General features: G+C 42.5%; 1 protein-coding gene across 6 annotated transcripts in view; it reads right to left on the reverse strand.

The window, feature by feature from the left end:
- Positions 1–22,302, reverse strand: part of ERC1 (ELKS/RAB6-interacting/CAST family member 1) — a 539,472-nt gene that overhangs the window by 39,546 nt on the left and 477,624 nt on the right. For all 6 annotated transcript variants that reach the window (XM_062194621.1, XM_062194626.1, XM_062194624.1 and 3 more), the window contains one exon: positions 15,668–15,856. In XM_062194621.1, coding sequence (XP_062050605.1) covers positions 15,668–15,856 — 189 coding nt within the window. The remainder of the gene's footprint in view (positions 1–15,667; positions 15,857–22,302) is intronic.

Consider the following 22,302-nt stretch of genomic DNA (forward strand, 5'->3'; position numbering starts at 1 on the left):
AAGTCATGCTAACCTTAATCTCTCGGTTAGAGAGTCTCTGCTATGTTTTTCCACAGTAAGTTAACAGGAAGTATTTGGTGCTAATTAAATAAATGATTTTTTTGTGAAGAGATACTTTCAGCCTGTGCAATAACATCCTGTCCCTTAACTCATTTCTGCTCAGTGATCTTCACATTCATTGGTGATACTGCCCTAAACCAGGTATTACTCTGATGGCTGCTGAACGCTGATCCTTTAATCCTGTCATTCTGCTCTATGATAGTTTTCCTTTCTCCTTCATTTTTCTTTTTAAAGATTTATTTATTTACGGGGCGGGTATTGTGGCATAGTGGGTAAAGCCTCCACCTGTAGTGCTGGCGTCCCATATGAGCGTCAGTTCAAGACTCGGCTGCTCTCTGCTCTGACCTGGGAAAGTAGTAGAAGATGGCCTAAGTTCTTGGGCCCCTGCACCCATGTGGGAGACCCAGAAGAAGCTCCTGGCTCCTGGCTTTGGATCGGCCCAGCTCCAGCCATTGCAGCCATTTGTGGAGTGAACTAGTGGATGAAAGACCTCACTCTCTCTTTCTCTCTCTCTCTGCCTCTGCCTCTCTGTAACTCTGCCTTTCAAATAAATGAAGCAGAATTACAGAAAGAAGGAGAGAGAGATATCTTCCAATCACTTGTTCACTCTCCAAATGGCTGCAACAACTGGGGCTGGGCTGATCTGAAGCCAGGAGCCAGGAGCTTCTTCCAAGTCTCCTATGTGGGTGCAGGGACCCAAGCTCTTGGGCCATCCTCTGCTGCCTTCCCAGGTGCATTAGCAGGAAAATAGATCAGAAGTGGAGCAACTGGGAATTGAACCAGCTCCCATATGGGATGTTGATGCTGCAGGCCATGGCTCTAACCTGCTATGCCGCAGCAACTACTCTGTCTATATCCTTTTGATGTAGCCTTACCACTCTTGAAATACTTCTTTTCTTGCTTGTATAACAGGATGTCCTGAGATTATCTTGTACATTCTCACACATGGCCCTAGACTCAGCCATTTTTCCAAGGAGCCCTGTTTGGCAGAAAAAGAAACCACCATTTGGGTGCTAAATGAGCTCCTTGTTGCTGGTGTCATTGCTTCTAAATCCTCTCAGCAGGCAAAATCAGGAGATGTTCAGAGGTGTGTGTATCTGCAGATGAGGACACACATGCACACAGAGGAACCTACATCTATTTACCTCTCTGTTAAAACCTGTGAGCTCACTTCAACAACAACCCAGCCCCACAGGGTTTATCTCTACCCTTTCTGTATTTGTTACTCTCTTCTCGTGTAATGACAAGCTTGGCTCACATACCTTCAACATGTTTACTCATTTGCTCAGTCTCACGGTATGTAACCAATCTCCCAACCATGAGGGCCACCTTCTTGGCCGTGGCCTACTATTTCCACTCTTGCCAGCTGAAACCTCAGCCCTGGGCCTATCAGAAATGCTGGCCATGTATGCTCAATCTCTGTCCCAGCTTGTCAAATACACCAGTTGTGCTGGCAGAATCCTTGGTCCTGCCAAATACACAGACCCCAATCCTTGGATCCAGCTCCACTGCTAAATATGCCAGCTGTGCTGATCACATCCTTGGCCTCCAGCCTGCTGGCTGTATCTGTCATTTTGGCTGTATCAGTTGAAATGTTGGCCTCAGCCCCGCTGACCATGCCAGTTGATTCCATGGCCATGATAAATGGGAAGGGGCAGGTTGCATTTAAAAGGAACACATTTAAAAGGAATAGGTGTTTGGCCTAGAGGTCAAGACACTGGTTGGACTGCTTCATCCTATTCTGCAGTGCTTGGCTTCACGTCCTGCCTCCACTCTCAAACACAGCTTCCTGCTAATGCAGATCCCATGAGGCAGCAGGTCATGGCTCCAGTAGCTGGGTCTCTGCTATCTAGAGGGGAGACCTGGATCGGGTTTGTGGCTCCCAGTTTTGGCCTGGCCAAGCTTCCAGTTTTTGTAGGCATTTGGGAGTGAACCAGCGGATGGGAGATCTCTGTCTTTCTGCATTTCAAATTAAAAAAAAAATTTAAATAAAAGAAGAAAACGCAAATTCCAGCATTTTGTTGTCAGGGACTATATCCTTGAAGTTACTGCTGCTTAACGTATAAAAATTTTTGGTGGAGACTACTATATTTGAGGAGTTTTGCCTAAATCTTTCCAAAGACTTGAAAACGTATTCTTTATACTATATAATATACTAGATGTATGAGTACTTGGACAGTAATATTCTAATATTCTCTCCTAGAGAATGGATTTTATTGCCATGGACTTTGGTGTTATGATATTGACGAGATCAGAAAGAAACCACAACCAGTTTTATGGAACTCACGGTGTGTGATGGAAGGACATCAGGACATCGTTTGTGGCTGGATTCTTTATGAGGACCCACGGAAGGGGGATTTCCTTCAGTTCTCAGGACTAGAAGTGACTGCATTGTTGAACTACTTGTTTCTCCTGTGGGATGTTATAAACTGCACAGCTAATGTAATTTCTCTTTTGGTGGTACCTGTGGGCTCACTCCTGGTTTTATTTATTTATTTATTTTGTACCCTCATCTTATTTTTTTTTTTTAAGATTTATTTATTTGAAAGGCAGAGTTACAGAGAGACAGGGAGAAAGACAGAGAGAGAGATTGATCTATCTTCCATCTGTTGGTTCACTCCCTAGATGGCCTCACGGGCTGGACTGCTGATTAGAATCACAAGGAGGGAACTCAGCAGGGAGGAGAGACCTTTAGGTGATTCCAGGCCCCCATTTTCCCTGAGAAGCCCTTCTCTAGAGCTGCTCACTCAAATACTGAGGACTTCTCTAGAGCTGCTCACTCAAGTACTGAGGACTTCTCCAGAGCTGCTCACTCAAGTACTGAGGACTTCTCCAGAGCTGCTCACTCAAGTACTGAGGACTTAGAACAGATTCTGCTTATTTTCCAAGATTTTGAAACATATTCCCCTTCACCTTAAAGCCGGACTAATCTTGTGAATATACCTCTGGACTGGCTACCATTTGAAAGAAGTAAAGAAATAGAACATAAACCAGACCAGAAACAAAACAAAACCTCACTGAGATAAAGTAATGGCTATTTTACATATATAAGATATTATTTAACAATCTTTGCTTGGCCATAAAGTATCCCAAATCTGACCTGGTCCAAGTTTATTTTGCTGTTAGAACTTGACAAGACTAAAGCTGGAGGTAAAATGGCTCGGAATTCACTATTTGAAAAATATATGTTTGCCAGTCTAGACAGAAAAACCAAAGGAACTGGACCCAAATACTTAAGTTTGCAAAACACAACTTTCATGCATCCACTCACTTGCACACCAAAATATTTAAAATGCATATAATTAACTCCAGGGAGCACAATCAAATCCATTTAGTCAGACTGACTCTGCCTAGGGTATGTAAAATCACAATGCACAAAACCTCTTCAAACTAGGATACTTCAACCCAAGAACAATATTATGCTCCAGGCTGGTTACCACGTTCACTGTATAACTCTGAGCCACTGCACTGGTGACAAGCTGAAAAGCTGAAGTTTATTGTTGCAGGGAAGTCGTGTTGTACAGCACAGCAGTGTTAGAATAAGCGAGCCATGGGAGACTTATAAATGTTTCCTCACCTCATTGCAAGTTGAAAACAATCACTTGGAGCTATGAGAAAGATGACATATGTGAGTGTGGTCCTTCCAATCTCTGCACCTGTGCAGATCTGCAGTTTCCCACCCTGTTGCATCTTTCTGAAACTACGGAATTGATGTGTAGCATATGTTCAGTACAGCCTTTTAAAAACATATACAATGTTTATGTAAAACCCACTGTTACCCCTCCCAAATCCTTGGGCTCTATGAAAATAACTAAGCTTGAAATTTCAAAACTCAAAACTCTTTGCATTTATATTTAAGGAAAAAGCCATTTGTCAAAAAAGTTTTAGTTGAAATTTTTGATACTTTTTCTATAATATTTGACTTAAGAACCACTCACCTCACTCAACTCCTTGAGACATCAGCTGTATGCTAGCTCACATCAATGCTGGATTCACAGGGACACTAACAAGGCTTCCTGTCTAAGAGATGCAAAAGGGTTTGGCAAAGAAACAAGGGCATCGTATATTTAAGGAGAACTTGTAGGCTCAGTGCAGAAAACTTGCATCTGGAATTCCAGTTATGAGTTGTGATTCCAAAAGATAATAGACAAGGCTCAAAGTATAGGGATGTTTTAAAATAAACAGAAGATGCTGAAATTTAAAACTGAACTCAGTAAAAACCTTCTTCTTAGTCAAGCCACTTTGTATCAGGAGAATATTCTGCCTTGACACTATCTCACTCTGTTTCCATAAAGCAAGCTGCTCCAGGCTCCCAGACAGCACATAAAACAGTGTAAGATCCACCTCTCAGAAAAACTGCAGCAGCGCTCTTCTTCCAGAGCCAAGTGACCATGAGCCTCGGTTCAGTGGATGATGACGAGCAGAAACAGCCTGAGCACCGTGGTGCCATGCATCTTGGATTTATCTCACACCAAACGATACTGCTCATTGTTTACAGAAACACATATGTGTGTTGGAAAGATAAAATGCAGACTATAAAGGTGCACACTGCAGATGGAAAAAGAAAAATGCAATTGAGACAGGGTACAAAGAGTTTATTACAAGAGATAGGAACACCCAAAGTGTTTTTTCCATTCTCATACTCAACACAACACTTCTGATACAGGTTCTCCAGCAGACACCAACTTATGTCCTAAATTTAACTCAACTCTGACATCATCTATCTGGAGATAGTTTGAGGTCTCAGTCCCATAGTCCCATGAGACTGTCCCCACGCTCTGATGCCAATCACAAGCCCCAGGTTGTAAGTCATGCTTCTGACCCACAGCTGTAAATCAGGTTCCTTTAATTTGGTAGATGGCTGAAAGAATGCAGGGGCACACTTTACTCATGGTCATCCACTTATTCCAGAGGATATTTTAAAGGATGCAAATGTGTGAAGGTGAAGACGCAGATAGTGCAAAGAACGTGGGAAGGGGTGTGGAGCTTTCCTTGCCCGATCCTCAGTAAACTATCAATTTAAAATAATAACAGCAATTATGACTATCAACTAAGAGTTTTATTTTCTTAAGATTTATTTATTTGAAAGGCAGAGATACAGAGAGAAAAAGGGAGAGACAGGGATAGAGGGAGAGATCTTCCAACCGCTGGTTCCACTCTCCAAATGGCCGCAATGGCCAGAGCTGGGTCAGTCTGAAGCCAGGAGCCAGAAGCCAGGAGCATTCTCCAGCTCACCCATGTGGGTGCAGGGGCCAAGCACTTGGGCCATCTTGCATTCTTTCCCAGGCACATTAGTAGGGAGTTGAATTGGAAGTGGACATTCTGGGACTTAAACCAGTGCCCACATCCCATGTGTGTTTTTTTTTTTTTTTAAGTAAATACTTATTTATTTATTCAAAAGGCAGAGTAAGGGGGCAGCACTGTGGCAAAGCAGGTAAAGCCACCGCCTGCAGTGCTGGCATTTCATATGCGCGCCGGTTGGAGACCCAGCTGCTCCACTTCTGACCCAGCTCTCTGCTATGGCCTGGGAAAGCAGTGGAAGATGACCCAAGTGCTTGGGCCCCTGCACCCATGTGGGAGACCCAGAAGAGGCTCCTGGCTTCAAATTGGGCCAACTCTAGTCATAGCAGCCACTTAGAAAGTGAAATAGTAGATGGAAGGTATCTACTCTCTGTAACTCTTTTAAATAAATAAATCTTTAAAAATAAAAGTAAAACAAACAAAAAACCACAATGAGAATCCAAGTCTGTCTGACTTCAAACCGTGCCCTAAACTTGCTCTGCACACTGCAGATGACATCAGGGGCTCACGGCACTAATGCACATATGTTCACCTGTCATTCAAGTGTGTCAATCCCAATTAATACATCATACCCAAAGAAAATTCCAAAGGGACTGGAAAATGTGGGAGCAGATTTACAAAATTCAAAATTAAAAAGTCACTGCTAATGACTAGACTAGATTCCAGGCAGAGCCTAGGAAGGAATTCACCATATTTTGCCATCTAGTGATCCTATAATTGTCATTGAGCCACCACAGGCAGTTTGATAGGCTGAAATACACAAACCTTAATAGCTCCATGGGTAATAATAATCTTCCAACTTTCTTTTTTTTAATTTTATTTATTTATTTTGACAGGCAGAGTGGATAGTGAGAGAGAGAGACAGAGAGAAAGGTCTTCCTTTTTGCCGTTGGTTCACCCTCCAATGGCCGCTGCGGCCGGCTCATTGCGCTGATCCGAAGCCAGGAGCCAGGTGCTTCTCCTGTCTCCCATGCGGGTGCAGGGCCCAAGCACTTGGGCCATCCTCCACTGCCTTCCCGGGCCATAGCAGAGAGCTGGCCTGGAAGAGGGGCAACCGGGATAGAATCCGGCACCCCGACCGGGACTAGAACCCGGTGTGCCGGCGCCGCAAGGCGGAGGATTAGCCTGTTAAGCCACGGCGCCGGCCAATCTTCCAACTTTTAAAAATGGAATATTTTACTTGAGGTAAATCAATCCGCATTCAGTTTTAAAGCACCAGGAATACAATATTAATCATCGTTATTTCCTAAATGGATCATTATGGAATTTAACACCACAATAATATTTTATTTCCTAATTCCTCCCAGGCTCTACATTAAATCTTTTCATAGCAATGATTTTTTTTTTAAATAAAATTTTACTTAATTTATTTGAGAGGCAGAGAGAATTTCCTCTTGGAAAAAATTTGCTAAGAGCTGAGAGAGAGAAGGCGGGAAGAGAAAGAAAAATAGAGTGCTCCCTTCTACTGCTTTACTTCCATTGGTTTTCCCTCTAAATGCCCTCCAATGGCTGGGGCTGGGCCAAGCCAACGCCTTGCCAGGAGCTGGGAACTCAATCCAGGTCTCCCACATGGGTAGCAGGAACTCAATTACTTGAGCTATCCCTGCTGTCTCCCAGGGTTTGCACTGCGAGGAAGCTGGAGTTGTCAGCCAAGTACCAAACATAGCTACTCCAATATGGGACACATATGTCTTAACCGTTAGGCTAAATGCTTGCTCCACAGCAGTGATTTTTTTTTTAACTTTTTAGTTTGTAACTCTGATCAAAATTTTATATTCTCATTTCTGGATTTTTTTAAAAAGGTAAGATTTTTTTCTATCTATCTGAATTTACTCTTTTTATTCTTTTCTTTTTAAAAGATTTATTTATTTGAAAGGCAGAGTTAGAGAGAGGGAGAGACAGATGGAGAGGTCTTCCATCTGCTGGTTCATTCCCCAGATGGCCTCAGTGGCTGGGGCTGGGCCAGGTAAAAGCCAGGAGACTGAACTCCGGCTGGGTCTCCTACATGTGTACAGGAGCCCAAGGACTCGGGCCATCTTCTGCTGCTCTCCCTCGTGCATTAGCAGGGAGCTGAATCAGAAGTGGATTCCAGGACTGGGATCCTGGTATTTAGGCTGTGACTGAATTTGCTGTGCTACAGTGCTGGCCATGTTTTTATTCTTTATAATATTGTGGGTTGTATAAGAACAAGTGCCAAATATACAACTGCCTTGGAGAGAGGGGAAAAAAAAAGGTGATGGAAATGAGAAAACTTAAGTAGCCCACAGGGAAAATCTTTGACAAAGTGATTCATGATCGAACATAAGGCCTGACTTCTCTCCCTTAAAATTTACCACTGCAGGGTATTTCTCTACAAGCAGTGTAGGTAATATTATTTCACTTCATTAAGCCTCAACAGCAATGCTTGGGGCAAGTATTATTCCAATTTCAGTGTTAAAAATAAACAAAAACCCCGGGGCTTAGAAAGGTTAAGAATTGTTCAATGTCCCAAGCCAGAAAGAGACAAAAGTTGGAGTTAAGACCTAGATATATTTGGCTTTAGTGCCATTATTTTTTCTAATATGCTGCTGCTGTGTGTACATATGTGTGTATGAGAGAGAGAGAGAGAGAGAGAGTGAGTTAGTTTTAGGATGTGGGGACCATTAATGCCGAACATGTTTCTTGTATGTTATTTCTGGTCAAAGAGATTTTCCAAATTGGGTCAGCAGCAGAAGAAACAATGCTATAGTTTGAATACAGCTTATCCTCTACAAAACTCATGTTGGAATTCAATCACCATTATGAGATATTGAGAGGTGGGATCATGTGTGCCACTTAAGAGGTGACTAAAGGGGCCAGCACTGAGTGACTGCTAGCATCCCATATGGATTCTGGTTCCTGCCCCAGCTGTTCTACTTTGGATCCAGCTCCCTGCTAATGGCCTGGGAAAAGCAGCAGAAGATGGCCCAAGTGTCTGGGCCCCTGACATCCATGTGGGGGACCCAGAAAAAGCTCCTGGCTCCAGCCTGGCCCAGCCCCAGCTGTTGTGGCCATCTGGGGAGTAAACCAGCAGATGGAAGATCTCTCTCTCTCTCTCACTTTCAAATAAATCATTCTTAACAAAGAGAGGTGACTAAAGCTTATAACTTTCTTAGTGTATAGTACTGCATTATTAACAACAGAAAATAGACCAAGTGAAACATTTTCTTTCTCTCCTGATTGTCAAGCTATCATTTTTTTTTTTTAAAAAAAGATCTTATTTTATTTATTTGAAAGGAGGAGTTACAGAGGGAGAGAGAGGGAGAGACAGAGAGATACATCTTCCACCACTGGTTCACTACCCAGATTGCTACAACAGCCAGAGCTGGGTCGATCTGAAGCCAGGAGCCAGGAGCTTCATTCAGGTCTCCCATGTGGGTGGCAGGTGTCTAAATACTTGGGCCATCTTCGACTGCTTTTCCAGGTGCATTAGCAGGGAGCTGGACTGGAAGCTGAGCAGCCAGGACTTAAACCAGTGCCCATGTGTGATGTTGGCATTGCAGGTGGTGACTCAACCTGTTACACCCCATCACTGGCTCCATGCTATTATTCTTTAACAATAACATGCTATTGTTCTTTAACAATAACACCTGGGAAGTTACCTTGTTCCCTGGTTTTTCCAGTAGCCTGTATCCCTTATCCAAGTAAGCACAAAGTAAAGTAAGACAGTTCACCTATCAGTACTCAAAATGCTAAAAATGAATATGTGGTGAGTTGTCTTCATCTTCTCTATTGTGTGAGTATATGTATTCTGTACAGAAATGTGTAGGAAAAATCCTGGAGCATAAGTTTAATAGACTACAGCTATCCAATAAGCAGAATTTGAGGATCTGGGGTAAACTTTGTGTAAGAATCAAGAGTCTTCAAATAAGGTGTTCTGCATCTTTTTTCTTATACTTTGTAAATTGATAATAACCCAAGCTCAGATAGAGATGTGTCTTATTAGCATGTACAAAGCCCTGAGGGCGATTCTCACTCTAACAAAAAAGGCTGAATAGTCCATAAAATAATAATTTTTCTGGACCCCATCTGTTATGAATGAACTGTGAAGGCATTCTATCTCCACACAGTGGAAGTCCTAGGTTAGCTGAGTGAGCCAAATTCACTGAATTCAAGGGTGGTAGACTTTATGAACATTTAGAATTTCTGTGTATCAAAAATACTGTTAACAGGATAAGAAGGCAACTTACACAATGCATGAAAATGTTTGCAGATCGCATATGAGTAGGCATTGATATCAAGATAGATAGGGAACTCCTAAAACTCAGCAACAAAAAAATAAGCCACTTAAAAATGGGTGAAGGACTTGAATAAGCATTTCTTCAAAGAAAAACAAATACTTATCGGAAAATAAGAGAAATAAATCAAAACTAGGATTTGCTACCCCATACTCACTAGGATGGCTACACCAAAAACACAAACAAGTTAACAAAAACGAACCAGAAATAAGTGCTGACCAGAATGAGAACAAACTGGATCTCTTATACACTGTAGGAATGTAAATGGAGCATCTACTATAGAAAACGGAATGGTGAATCCTTAAAAAATTAAAATATGTTCTGGCAAGTCAACTCTTCTGAGTATACATCCAAAAGAAAGGAAAGGAAGGTAGAAACAATCCAAACATCCATCAGTGGAGCAATGGATGTCAAATGTGGTATATACATACAATGGAATATTACTCAGCTAAAAAGGAAATCCTGACACATGCTACAACATGGATAAAAGTTGAGGACATTATACTAAATGAAATAAGCCACTTGTAAAAAGGCAAATACATGTGTGAGTTGCTTAGAGTAGTCAAAATCAGAGAGACAAAAAATTGAATGGTGGCTGCCAGGGGCCCTGGGGAAGGGAGAATGGGGAATGATTGCGAACAGGCATAGAGTTTCAGTTTTACAGGATGAAAACATTATTGGAGACAGATGCCACGTGGTGATGCTTGCACAGCATTTAAATGTATTTAAAATAACACTGAAGTATACTTTTAAAAATGGTTAAGATGGCAAAATTTTGTGTTAAGTGTATCTTGTCACAATAAAAAAAAAAAAAATCAGGCGTGGGTGTTCAGCCCAGCAGGTAAGACACCCGTGTCCCAAATCTGAGTATTTAGGTTTGATTCCTGGCATCAGCTCCCGAGCTTCCTGCTAAGCAGAACCTTGGACACAGCGGTGATAGCGCATGTAATTAGGTTCCTGCCACCATGGTCGCGGACCTGGATTGTGGTCTTGGCTTCCGGCTTTGGCCCCAGCCCAGCCCTGGTCCAGTCCTGGTTACTAAGAGCACTTGGATGAACCAGTAGAACGGAGCTCTCTGTCTGTCTCTCTATCGGCCTCTCATATTAATAAAAGAAATGTTCTAAAATGGAATAAAAAATTGGAGAAAAAATAGTGACAGTGTACTTTGGGGGCGATAACATATGAAAGAATAAAATGTTATGTCAACAGCATGAAGACAGCGACAAAGGAAATAGAGAGAGTATGTGTGACACTACTTCAAAGTGGGCTGGCATAAGTTAAAAGTTGTACACTCCAAACCATAGAGCAATTACTTGAGGAAGGGGGGACAGGAAGAAGAGCTCAGAAGTCACTGTGGAAAAAAGCAGAATCATAAAAAATATTCAGCTAATTCCAAAGAAAGTCAAGAAAGAGGAAAAAAAGGACAAATAACAGATGAAACAGAGAACAAATTACAAGAGGGAGGATTTAACTCAACTATAACAGTCATTATATCGAGTGCAAATGGTCTAACACTTCAACTAGAAGATGGAGAGTGAGTGATTGGATGTATGCTTTAAAGAAACCCACTCAAATACAAAGACACAGATAGCTTAAAAGCAAATGTATAGAAAAAGATTTACCACAAACACATTAATCTAAAGAAAGCTGGAGTGATTATGTTAATGATCAGACAAAACAGACTGCAGAAACTTTGATTAAGGCTGCTACTTCATGATAAATGAGTCAATTCATTAAGAAGACATAACAATTCTTAATGTATATTCATTTAAAATAACAGAGCCTCAAGATACACAAAGCAAAAAATGGTAAGGTAAGAAAAATAAATGTGGCTGGCATCATGGCTCAGTGGCTTAAGCCACCACCTACAATGCCAGCATCCCACATGGGTGCCAGTTTGAGTCTTGGCTGCTCTACTTTCTGATCCAGCTCCCTGCTAATGGCCTGGGAAAAGCAGAAGCAGATGGTCCAAGTGCTTTGGCCCCTGCAACCTGTGTGGGAGACCTGCAAGAAACTCCTGGGTCCTGGCTTCAGCCTGGCCCAACCCTGGCTGTTGCAGCTATCTGTGGAATAAATCAGCAGATAGAAGGTCTCTCCCTGTAACTCTTTCAAATAAACAAATAAATCTTTTTTTAAGATTGATTGATTGATTTGAAAGTTAGAGCTACAGAGACAGGCAGAGAGAGAGGGAAGCTAGGAGCTTCATCCAGGTCTCCCACATGGATGCAGGGCCCGAGAACTTGAACTATCTTCCATTGCTTTCTCAGGTGCATTAGCAGTGAGCTGGACCAGAAGTAGAATAGCCAGGACTCGAACAAGTGCCCACATGGGATGCTGGTGCTGTAGGCAGCAGCTTTACCTTCCATGGCACAGTGCCGGCCCCAATAAATAAATCTTAAAAAAAAAAAAAGAAAAAGAAAGAAGAAAAATATATCCCCAAGTTAGTTGGCATGGCAGCCAGCCTCTACAAGGGCATAGTGTCGGACCCTCACCAGCGAGGGTCCAACGTAGTCACGACATGGTCACTGTTCATCGGTTCTCAAGGAACTTTTACTTGTGGGGGCAGAAGGAAAGTGGGGAGAGGAGAAAAGAAAAGGAGGGGCCGCGGCGGCGGCCCACCCAGATCCCAATGTCCCTTTATGCTGATATCGTCCAATCAGATGAAAGGGCGCGTATAGCCTCAGGTCGGAAGTTCATCTGTTTCACCTGTGTCTTCCTAGATGTTTATGCAGAGTCCATTCTGTTTCATCTGTTTCACCTGGTTGTTTTCGTAGGCCTTGTGGTCGACCGATTGCTGCAAACTATGTAGATGAGGAGGTTCTCACAGGTGGCCAGCCTGCGGTTCCCCACACATAGGAAACGAAACAATTTCGGGAAATCTTCAGATGCAAGGTTCTAGTTTTAGGCTCCCACACACCAGGCAGTTGCAGATTATGTAGTCAGTACTTGGTGGAGTCTGACTGGTTTCTGATATCAGCAGTCAGACTACCCAAAGCTACTAGGTGGCACTAAGGACAGTGCCATGGGCTACCAAATCAATAATCAGCCAAGTATATAATAAGCACAGCCTACATGCTATTCTTTTCCCCTCTCTTTTCATTCAACAAGTATTTATTAAGCAGCTACCATGTACCACATGTTGCTTTTGGGACTGAGGATCTAGCACTCAAGATGGACAAGGCTCTTGTCCTGTCCTCATTGGGGAAGACTGAGGGGAGCATGGTGGCAAGGAATGCACTGAGACAGAGGGGTGAATAACAGATGCTGGGGCGGAAGGCTCTACAACGCAAACACAAAACTACAAAGAAAGCACACACACAAAATAAACCAACGTGCATGTCTGTCTGCAGTTTTTTGGCCATCCAAACTAAAGCTGAACTTTGATCACAATATTTTCACAGGCAAATAATTTTGTATTGCTAGACAGCATGCATTATTCCCTTAAATTCTCAGTTGGGGGCAGAGTGAGAAACTTGGCTGGTTTTCTCCACCAATCTTTAGCAGCAATGGAGAAGCCAAGAAAAGGTGGTATTAACTGTTGTATTCCTTTAGATAACCCACATCGCTGTTTTCCAAGGAATTCCCCTAATGATAACTTTCACAACCTTGAACAACAACTTCAGTAACGGAGGATATCTCAATCAAGTGCAAATGTGACAATATTAACAGAATTCACGTGTGAGAAACCGTAATTTGATTGTATCATAATGTGCAATGGCAAGTCTATTTACAATTTCCTGGCTTTATTCACTTAAAACTTTCTGAAAAATTCTTAGTTTAAAATTTTTTATCTTTGTTTTTCTACCTTGGTCTCAGACTGATGATATATTTTTCCCTTTTTGGAAAGGCATATTTGAAACACTGGACTAACAGAAAATACTTTTTCCATTTGAGAGACAAGACATTCTACAAAGAAATAATGTAACACCAGTTAAACTTGGATACATCACTGTTAGCAGTTTTAGAAGCTCTAGTTTTCTGCAACATTTTGAAGCAAAAGTCTTAAAAGTGAACTTGTCACGTGTTCATGTGGCTTTCAGTTACATTTTTACTGTGTGATTGTTAATATCAAAAAGAGCTATGAGGAACAAATTCATTAAATCAATGCTGTCCTTTAGCTGTTTTCCTCTCTCAAGCGATAAGGAAATAGCAACAGGCTATACTTCAGAAATACGCCTTCCATCTTTACAACAAATCAATAGGATAGCTTAAAAATTAGGCTTTTAGGCACTCTGGCCTCAGAATCAGCCCTTAAGGCATTAGGATCTGGCTAAAAAGCCCATGAGAGTATTTCAAGCATGGAAAGCCAAAAAAAAAAAAAAAAAAAAAAAAATCTAAATGAAAGATCTCTGTGAGTGAGATCCCAGCAGAAAGAACTGGCCATCAAAGAAGGAGGTACTTTTCTCTGAAGGGAGGAGAGAACTTCCACTTTGACTATGGCCTTGTCTAAATAAGGTCGGAGTTTGAGAACTCAAGAGGCTTCCATAGCCTTGGCAGCTCATGACAAGAGCCTCGGGTGATTACTGACGTCATAATTAAGAGTAGTAATTGTTAAATCAACAACAGGAGTCACTGTGCACTTAATCCCCATGTAAGATCTCTGTCCTTAATGTGTTGTACTATGTGAATTAACAGTATAACTAGTACTCAAACAGTACTTTATACTTTGTGTTTCTGTGTGGGTGCAAACTGTTGAAATCTTTACTTAGTATATACTAAATTGATCTTCTGTATATAAAGATAATTTAAAATGAATCTCAATGTGAATGGGATGGGAGAGGGAGTAGGAGATGGGATGGTTGTGGGTGGGAGGAAGGTTATGGGGGGGAAGCCACTATAATCCAAAAGTTTTACTTTGGAAATTCATATTTATTAAATAAAAGTTTAAAAAATTTTAAAAAAAAGAAAATTAGGCTGTTAAGTAAGCCTATCACTCGGCGAGGTCACACACAGGGCACTGAGGGCTAGCCTGTGCCCTCCAGCCTGCCCTCCTCGACTCGTGGGTTGTCACTGCTGTCTTTAACGTGGCACCGCAGGAGGCTGTTCTTGCCACATGTCACATAATTTTCCTTCACACACTGTGAGTAACCATTCAACTAACAGAAAGTACTTAGCTGGAACAGTGGGCAGCATTAAAATTCTGGTGTGGCGTCTCGGTAAATTTATAACACCTGTGGGTTTTGTGGCCTTTTGGTTGGTGTGACGACAGTCTGTAAGGGCTGGGTTCATCACCACTGCCCTCTACGAAGTAGGAGCAGAGCAGCTTTGAATTCGTGTTTTAGAAACAGCTCTGCTTCTCCTTCTCCCTCTTTCTCAGCGTTCATCCAGTTTTTCTTTCCTTCTGTCCTGTTTTCTTATTCATGAATTCCGTATCCAAGCTAGCCTTATCCTCTCTTTATTGAGCTAAAAAATGGTAACATGTCAAACAGAAAATCCTTGGATTTTTACATAGCAAAGGGGTTGCTTTAGGTTGAATCTTTGTACCTTCCCCATTCATATGTTGAAATTCCAACTTTGTTGGCGATAGCATTAGGAGGTGAGGCCTTTGGGGGTGGTGAGGCCATGAAATCAGCAGCCTGAAACTCCAAAGAGGGCCCTTACCAGAAACCAAACGTGCTGGCCCTCTGACATGGGAATTCCAGCCTCCAGAACTGTGAGAAAGAAATTTCTGTTCTTTACAAGCCACTCAGTCTATGGTATTTGTATTGTATTCTTGGAAACTGCTGAGAGTAGATTTCAAGTGTTCTCAGCACCAGTGAAAAGTGTGTGAGGTAATGCATATATATGTTCATTAGCTTGATTTAGCCATTCCACGATGTATAAATATTTCAAAACAACATGCTGTACATGACAAATACAGACATTTTTAATTTATCAATTAAAAAATAAATGAGAAAGCAATTTAAAACATGCTATCTGGAACTTCAGCCCCCCAACACCACCACAAAGGGTCTAGAATCTGAATACTGCACTCCCCGAAGTGGTTGCACCCAGCTAAAAAGCAGCTGGATGTCAACAGGCTCTAGTCAAAGCTCAAGGGAGAGACTGACCTGTTCCTGGGTCATCTTCTGCAGCTCCTTCTCCCAAGCTGCCTGGTTATCGTCCAAGTTATAGGAAGCTGGTGGAGTGAGTCCACGAAGGATTAGGGGGTCTCGGTCATGGCAGAGGGCTGTCAGGTGTCCAATATACAACTTTAATTTGCTTCTATTTTGGTCAAGTTCTAAGAGGGGCTGGATGATCTGAGGTGGGAAAAAAAAAAAAAAAAAAAAAAAAAAAACGAGGAAAGTCAAGGTCAACCTGAAAGAAGTCAAAGAACACCGGCCAAAGACTAAAAGCTCCTCTAAAAACTACTGACACCTGCAGGATGATGACAGGCACCTGTCCACTTCCTGCCGCACGTTTACACTCACACACAGAGCCGCCATTGTGGGCGAGGGGCAGGGAATGCGTCCACAGCTGTGTCTTGTAGGCAGGGCATTAGGCGCGGTGCTAGCTTGTTCCTACAGAGATGACATCCCTGGTACAGAGAGACGCCAATTACCCCCACAATTTCTCTTTCATTGATTTATGAGCAGGTCACCAAAAATTGCTAGTGGAAACTGCTCATCTGAAAGCCTGGATTCCATATACTTCACGTGTTCCCCCATCTCCCGGAATGGAGGAAAAATCCTGGCTCTGGAGAAGGTGTTCGTTTTTCTCGGCCAAGAGCACTCGTGACTAAATCTGCCTCCTCCTGGCTGACGCTCCCCTCATTCCTTACACAAGGCCGATCTGATAGTCTTTCAAACAGTGACTGATACATCCTTATGTAACACCAAACACCTGACTCACAGCCAGGCACTCTCTGAAATTCTCTTGGCTGTAACAGTGGCTCCGTATTTTTCTTAAACAGCAGAGCAGCTCTACATGTTTTCTTTTCTTTTCTGGTCCCTTCACCCGGGACGACTAAACCTGCCTTTGGCCCCGTCTGGAAGCGCGCTCAATGACTGATGACTCCAACCCCAGCACTTCGTTTCACAGTTCTCGTGACAATCTTCTGGCCAGGTATCTGGTAGTCGGTCACGACTGGGGTGTTCAGGAAGCGAGTCGGGCCAGATCTGCCATCACACAATACTGAAGTCTCAGAGCAGCATCTGTTTGACACCCGGCAGCTGGAGAGCTGCAAACACTGCCACACACCAGCGGCTCACCAACGCTCCCATGGCTCACAAAGCAGAGGCCTGCACCTGTGGCATGTCACCGGGCTGGCACTTTTCACCAAGGGAACGCCTCTGATCCACCTAATGAATAAGGAGCTCAATAGTGTTCAAGTTAACAGAAACAAGGCCTGGTGTCACTGCGGATGCTGACATTGACTCCCCATGTACCCCCAGAGAAAACAACCTTTAGCTTACAGAAGAGTTCAGAGTTCAGAGTTCAGGCCTACATAGTGTAATACAGTTGGAAGCTGGAGCCCGGCTAGACAAATCAGAGGACAGTGAGAAAATTCAGCATGCTTTTCATTTCGGAAGAACTCTCTCTTCTCTAAGGATAATGGTTAAACATGGACGTGCTGCTGTGGAAGATTCTTGGGTTCTCTAACCCTTCACCAGCAGTTTATGGCAGAGTTCTGTGCTGAACTCCTTCCCTACGACAGGTCATCCACACAACCAGTCACAGAGGAAGAGAACGGCTCACCAAGCAGAGGATCTGCTTACTGGGAAGTCTGCAGTTGGTCACAAACAATACCAACCTCTCAAAAGGAGTTGCATTTTATTTCTGAGCACCAATGCACAGTCACTGTAGAAAATTTCAGAAAATCCCAAGTGCAGTCTTTAAAGGCAGTATCCCTTTAAATGCACGTGCACCTTGCCTATCTGTGATGCAAGTGTCCGGTTCTGCCCCCATAGTCCCCATGACTCAGAGCAATGCGTCCTTTTTTGATCTTCATTTTGTTTGGTCTTCTCTATCTTCACAGACACACTGGGTTTGTGCTATTCTCATTCCGTTACAGAGAGAGTGAGTGAGTGAGAGAGCGTGTGAGAGAGAGAGAGAGAGAGCGAGCGAGCTACCACCACAAAAATGCCACATCAGGAATGTAAGGTGGAAAGAGCTGGTATCTTAGGTCATTTTGGATTGAAAAACTAGCATAAAAAAACTATGCCCATCGAGGAAGAAGACAATGTGATAAGTGGTCATAATGGAAAGGTCAAATTCCTTACAAGAAAACCCAGTCTGGAAGGCTACTTGTCTATGACTACCACTACAGCTGGAGATGTGGACTTTTTAGGTCCTTGTTCTTAAAAAAAAAATGATTTTCAAACTGATTTAAATGTAATTCAGACTGAAGTGCTAAGTGACTAAAGAACATGACAGTTTTGCACACTGAAAAATTTCAAGGTGCAATTAAAAACTGAAAATATCATAGAATTTGAAATTTTTTTGGATTAAACTCATTCTCTGCAGTTGTCAGACTGCCTGTCCTTTCTTCTCCTTTCGAAACGAAATGCCTTTTTTTTTTTTAATCATAGAGCTTACTATGTGAATGTATATGAAGCAGCCCAGCCAGCACAGTCCCCAAATCTACCCATAAAACAAATACCTTGGCCTCTCTGGAACATATTAACCACGTCAGTCATGTGGGAAATGCCCTTATCTCTTCCTTCTCCTCCTATCTAAACTGAGCAGCCCACTTAGAAAAGAAACTGTGATTCCCACAAGGTAGAAAGCCACTGTCTAATCTCCAGAGAGGAAGGTCACTTGCAAGCAGAAGCAGGATGACTTACAGGATCCCCAAGTCCTGGCTTTTGTCCACATAGAAGCCTCTGGACACTGGCAAGAAGTCCTACCAAAAATCACCACAAATGTGGTCAGACCTCACTGCTTCTCTGCAGAACTGTAGTTATGGATCTTTCTTTGCACTGGGAAAAAGTTAAAAATGAACTTATCAAGATAACCTTTGCTTGTAGCAAACATAATGCCAAAATGTCAATATTACTCCAAACCTATTCTTACCAGGTTGTTAAGGAAAATAATTTATATATGCACATATATATGCATATATATGTATATATATAATGTATATATATATATATATATATATATATATAAAATCACTCATCCCAAGGAAAAGAATTTAAATTATAAGATGGGGTGAGAAAATTTGGTTAAGTAATAAGAGCTGTGTTTCTTCTCACAAAGATTAATGTACTCATATATTAGACTTTCAAATAGGTTTCAGAGACCAGCATTTAATGGCATATGGTGACAGAGGACAGATGATCTTCAGAAGGTGCTTATACCTTGTTTTCAGGTAAGTAAGGTTAGATGACTAAGGGTCTTTTGGAAGACAGGTTAGTTGTTGCTTTACTATTTGATAGACAGTAACAGAAGATTCTAGACTATTCCATTTCTGCAATTCATTTACCTATGAGATCTGAATATTTTCTTAGACCATAAAACTTAACATGCAGAGCAAAAGGCCTGCTCCACCAGCCAATTAGGTTGGCCTGTTTCTCTTTTCCCACTGTTTCTGTATCAGATACGTCAAGTCTGGCTTAATAGACTGCAACACAATCTAGGAACTCATTTTGGAAGGTATGGCATATCCTCATCATAACAACTGGATGAAGAGATAATTTTTGTTGTGTGGAAGACACCATTTTTCAAACCTAACATTTATTGATCACTTTACTGTGTTTCTAGCAAATTACTGTTGTATTTGCCATGATTCTTTTATGTGTGTGGCTAGTGTAGAGTCTTAAATTGGCTACAAACACCTTTTTTTTTTTTTTAAGATTTTGTTTTATTTATTTCAAAGAGAGTTAGAGAGAGAGGTAGAGACACAGAGAGAGCTCTTCCAACCGCTGGTTCACTCCCCAGATGGCCGCAACAGCCAGAGCTGTGAGGATCTGAAGTCGGGAGCCAGGAGCCTCCCCTGGGTCTCCCACGTGGGTGTAGGGGCCCAAGGACTTGGGCCATCTTCTATTGCTTTCCCAGGCCATAGCCGAGAGCTGGATCAGAAGCGGAGCAGCCAGATTTGAACTGGCGCCCACAAGGGATGCCAGCGCTTCAGGCCAGAGCCTTAAGCCACTGTGCCACAGCACTGGCCCCTACAAACTCCTTTTTTTTTCTTTTTATCTGAAATCTTGACAGTCAGGTTCAAGTGTCCATTTACCAACAGCATAAATGTCGATGATAGTCTTGATTTCTTGTTGGGTTACCACTTCTTTGCTATCTCTCAATGTAGAGTAGAGAAAGCCCCAGAATAAACAACAGAGAAACTTTCCAGAAACATTATTATCTCAATGGTATTCTCATCCAGAGCCCTAGTAGAGAGCTAAACTTTGAAAAGCAAAAATGGAGGCAAGGGAGGAGCCAGCACCATGGTGTAGTGGGTTAAGCCTCTCCCTGTGATGCCATGCCAGCATCCCATATGAGCACCGGTTCAAGTCCTGGCTGCTCCACTTCTGATCTGGCTCTCTGCTAATGTGCCTAGGAAAGCAGCAGGAGATGGTCCAAGTGCTTCAGCCCCTGTACCCATGTGGGAGATTGGAAAAAAGATCCTGGCTTCTAGCTTTGGTCTGGCCCAGTCCTGGCCATTGCAGTCATTTGGGTTGGAGAGTGATCCAGCAGATGGAAAGTCTCTATCTGTAACTCTGCCTGAAATTCAAATTAAAAAAAAAAAAAGGAGGCAAGGGAATAAAATATATTAATTCTGCCTCAAAGTCTCTTTTCCCCTCAATAAGCTTGTCTTCTTGGTCAGTAACATACTTTAGGATTAGAAAGATGAAAGTGTGTTAAATCTTCTTGCAAGCAGCTTTTGTTATGTTCTCACTTATGTAGCTATTCCGTGAAAGAATGGAGTTTGTTAAAAATACAGTAAAACCTGATAACATTTTTTATATTGATCATACTGCATATTAAACCATGACTAAAAAACTAAACAACACATTTCATCAGTAAACACTGACTGAATGCCTTTGTGTCATGCCACATCCAGTTTGAGATGATGGGAATATTAAGGATAAGTAAGATATAAGGGGGCCCGGCAATGTGGTGCAGCGGATTGAAGCCCTGGCCTGAAGTGCCAGCATCCCATATGTTCACCGGTTCGAGACCTAGCTGCTCCTCTCCCAATCCAGCTCTCTGCTATGGCCTGGGAAAGCAGTAGAAGATGGTCCAAGTCTTTGGGCCCCTGCACCCAAGTGGGAGACCCGGAAGAAACTCCTGGCTTCTAGCTATGGATTGGCACAGGTCTGGCCGTTATAGCCATCTGGGGAGTGAACCAGCGGAAGGAAGACCTCTCTCTGTGTCTCTACCTCTCTTGTAACTCTTTCAAATAAATAAAATTAAATCTAAAAAAAAAAATTTAAAAAAAGATATAAGGGTGAGTGTTTGACATAATGTTTAAGATGCTGCTTGGGGTGTCTACATTCCACATTGCAGTGCCTGGGTTCACGTCGGCTCCACTGCTGATTCCAGCTTCCTGCTAATGGACACCCCAGGAGGCAGCAGGTGATGGCTCAAGTACTTGGGTTCCTGCTACCCATGCCGGAGACCAGGATGGAGTTCCTTTTTTTTTTTTTTTAAATATTTATTTATTTATTTGGAAGTCAAGAGTTACACAGAAAGAAGGACAGAGAAAGAGAGAGAGAGAGAGAGAGAGAGAGAGAGAGAGAGAGGTCTTCCATCCACTGGTTCACTCCCTAATTGGCCACAATGGCCGGAGTTGCGCCAATCCAAAGCCAGCAGCCAGGAGCCTCCTCTGTGTCTCCCACGTGGGTGCAGGAGCCCAAGGACTTGGGCCATCTTCTACTGCTTTCCCAGGCCATAGCAGAGAGCTGGATCGGAAGAGGAGCAGCTGGATCTCGAACCAGTGCCCATATGGGATTCCAGTACTGCAGGCGGTAGCTTTACCTGCTGTGCCACAGCACCGGCTCCCAGGATGGAGTTCCTGATCCTGACTTTGGTCTGGCCCACAGTTGGCTGTCATGGCCATTTGGGAACTGAACCAATGGATAGAAGATTTCTCTGTCTCTCCCCATCTCTGTTATTCTACCTTTCAAATAAATGAATAAATCTTAAAAATCAGGAAAAATATAATTAATGTGTTGAGTGTATATGATTAAAATGTGTATATTTGTGATTTATCTTTGTCTTTATTTTTGAAATTTATCTTGGGAAAACACTTAAATTGCTAAATAAACCCCTTTGCTTTGATTTTAGTCCTAGTCTGACTTAGGTCATACTTATGATACTCGGTTAAGTTTTTTACTCTTAATGGCCACTGAAGTCCAACAATATGGGATAGCTAACCCAGGACCATGGGGCTGAAGGCGCCTGCAAGCCACAAGCCCCTGCCCCACAAATAGTATTTATTACCTGTCTACTTGTCAATCAAGCTGCCCTAATGCTTCTCTAAGTAGAAGGCAAGGACCTGGAATAAAAATGAGGCCCCACTACCCCAACTTCACAGCCTCTTAAGCAATCAGTTTTAATTACTGAAGCCCAAATAAAATAATATCTAATGGGGTCCCTAAACACTTTTGGTCTTTCCTCATCTTTAATCCTAACAAATACGAGGGGACTTCAAAGAGTTCTTGGAAAAATGAAATTTTTAAAACATGTATTTTATTTGGAGCCGGCGCCGTGGCACAGTAGGTTAATCCTCTGCCTGTGGTGCCAGTATCCCATATGGACACCA

The sequence above is a fragment of the Lepus europaeus genome, chromosome 6 (assembly GCF_033115175.1).
Source record: "Lepus europaeus isolate LE1 chromosome 6, mLepTim1.pri, whole genome shotgun sequence".
NCBI lineage: Eukaryota > Metazoa > Chordata > Mammalia > Lagomorpha > Leporidae > Lepus > Lepus europaeus.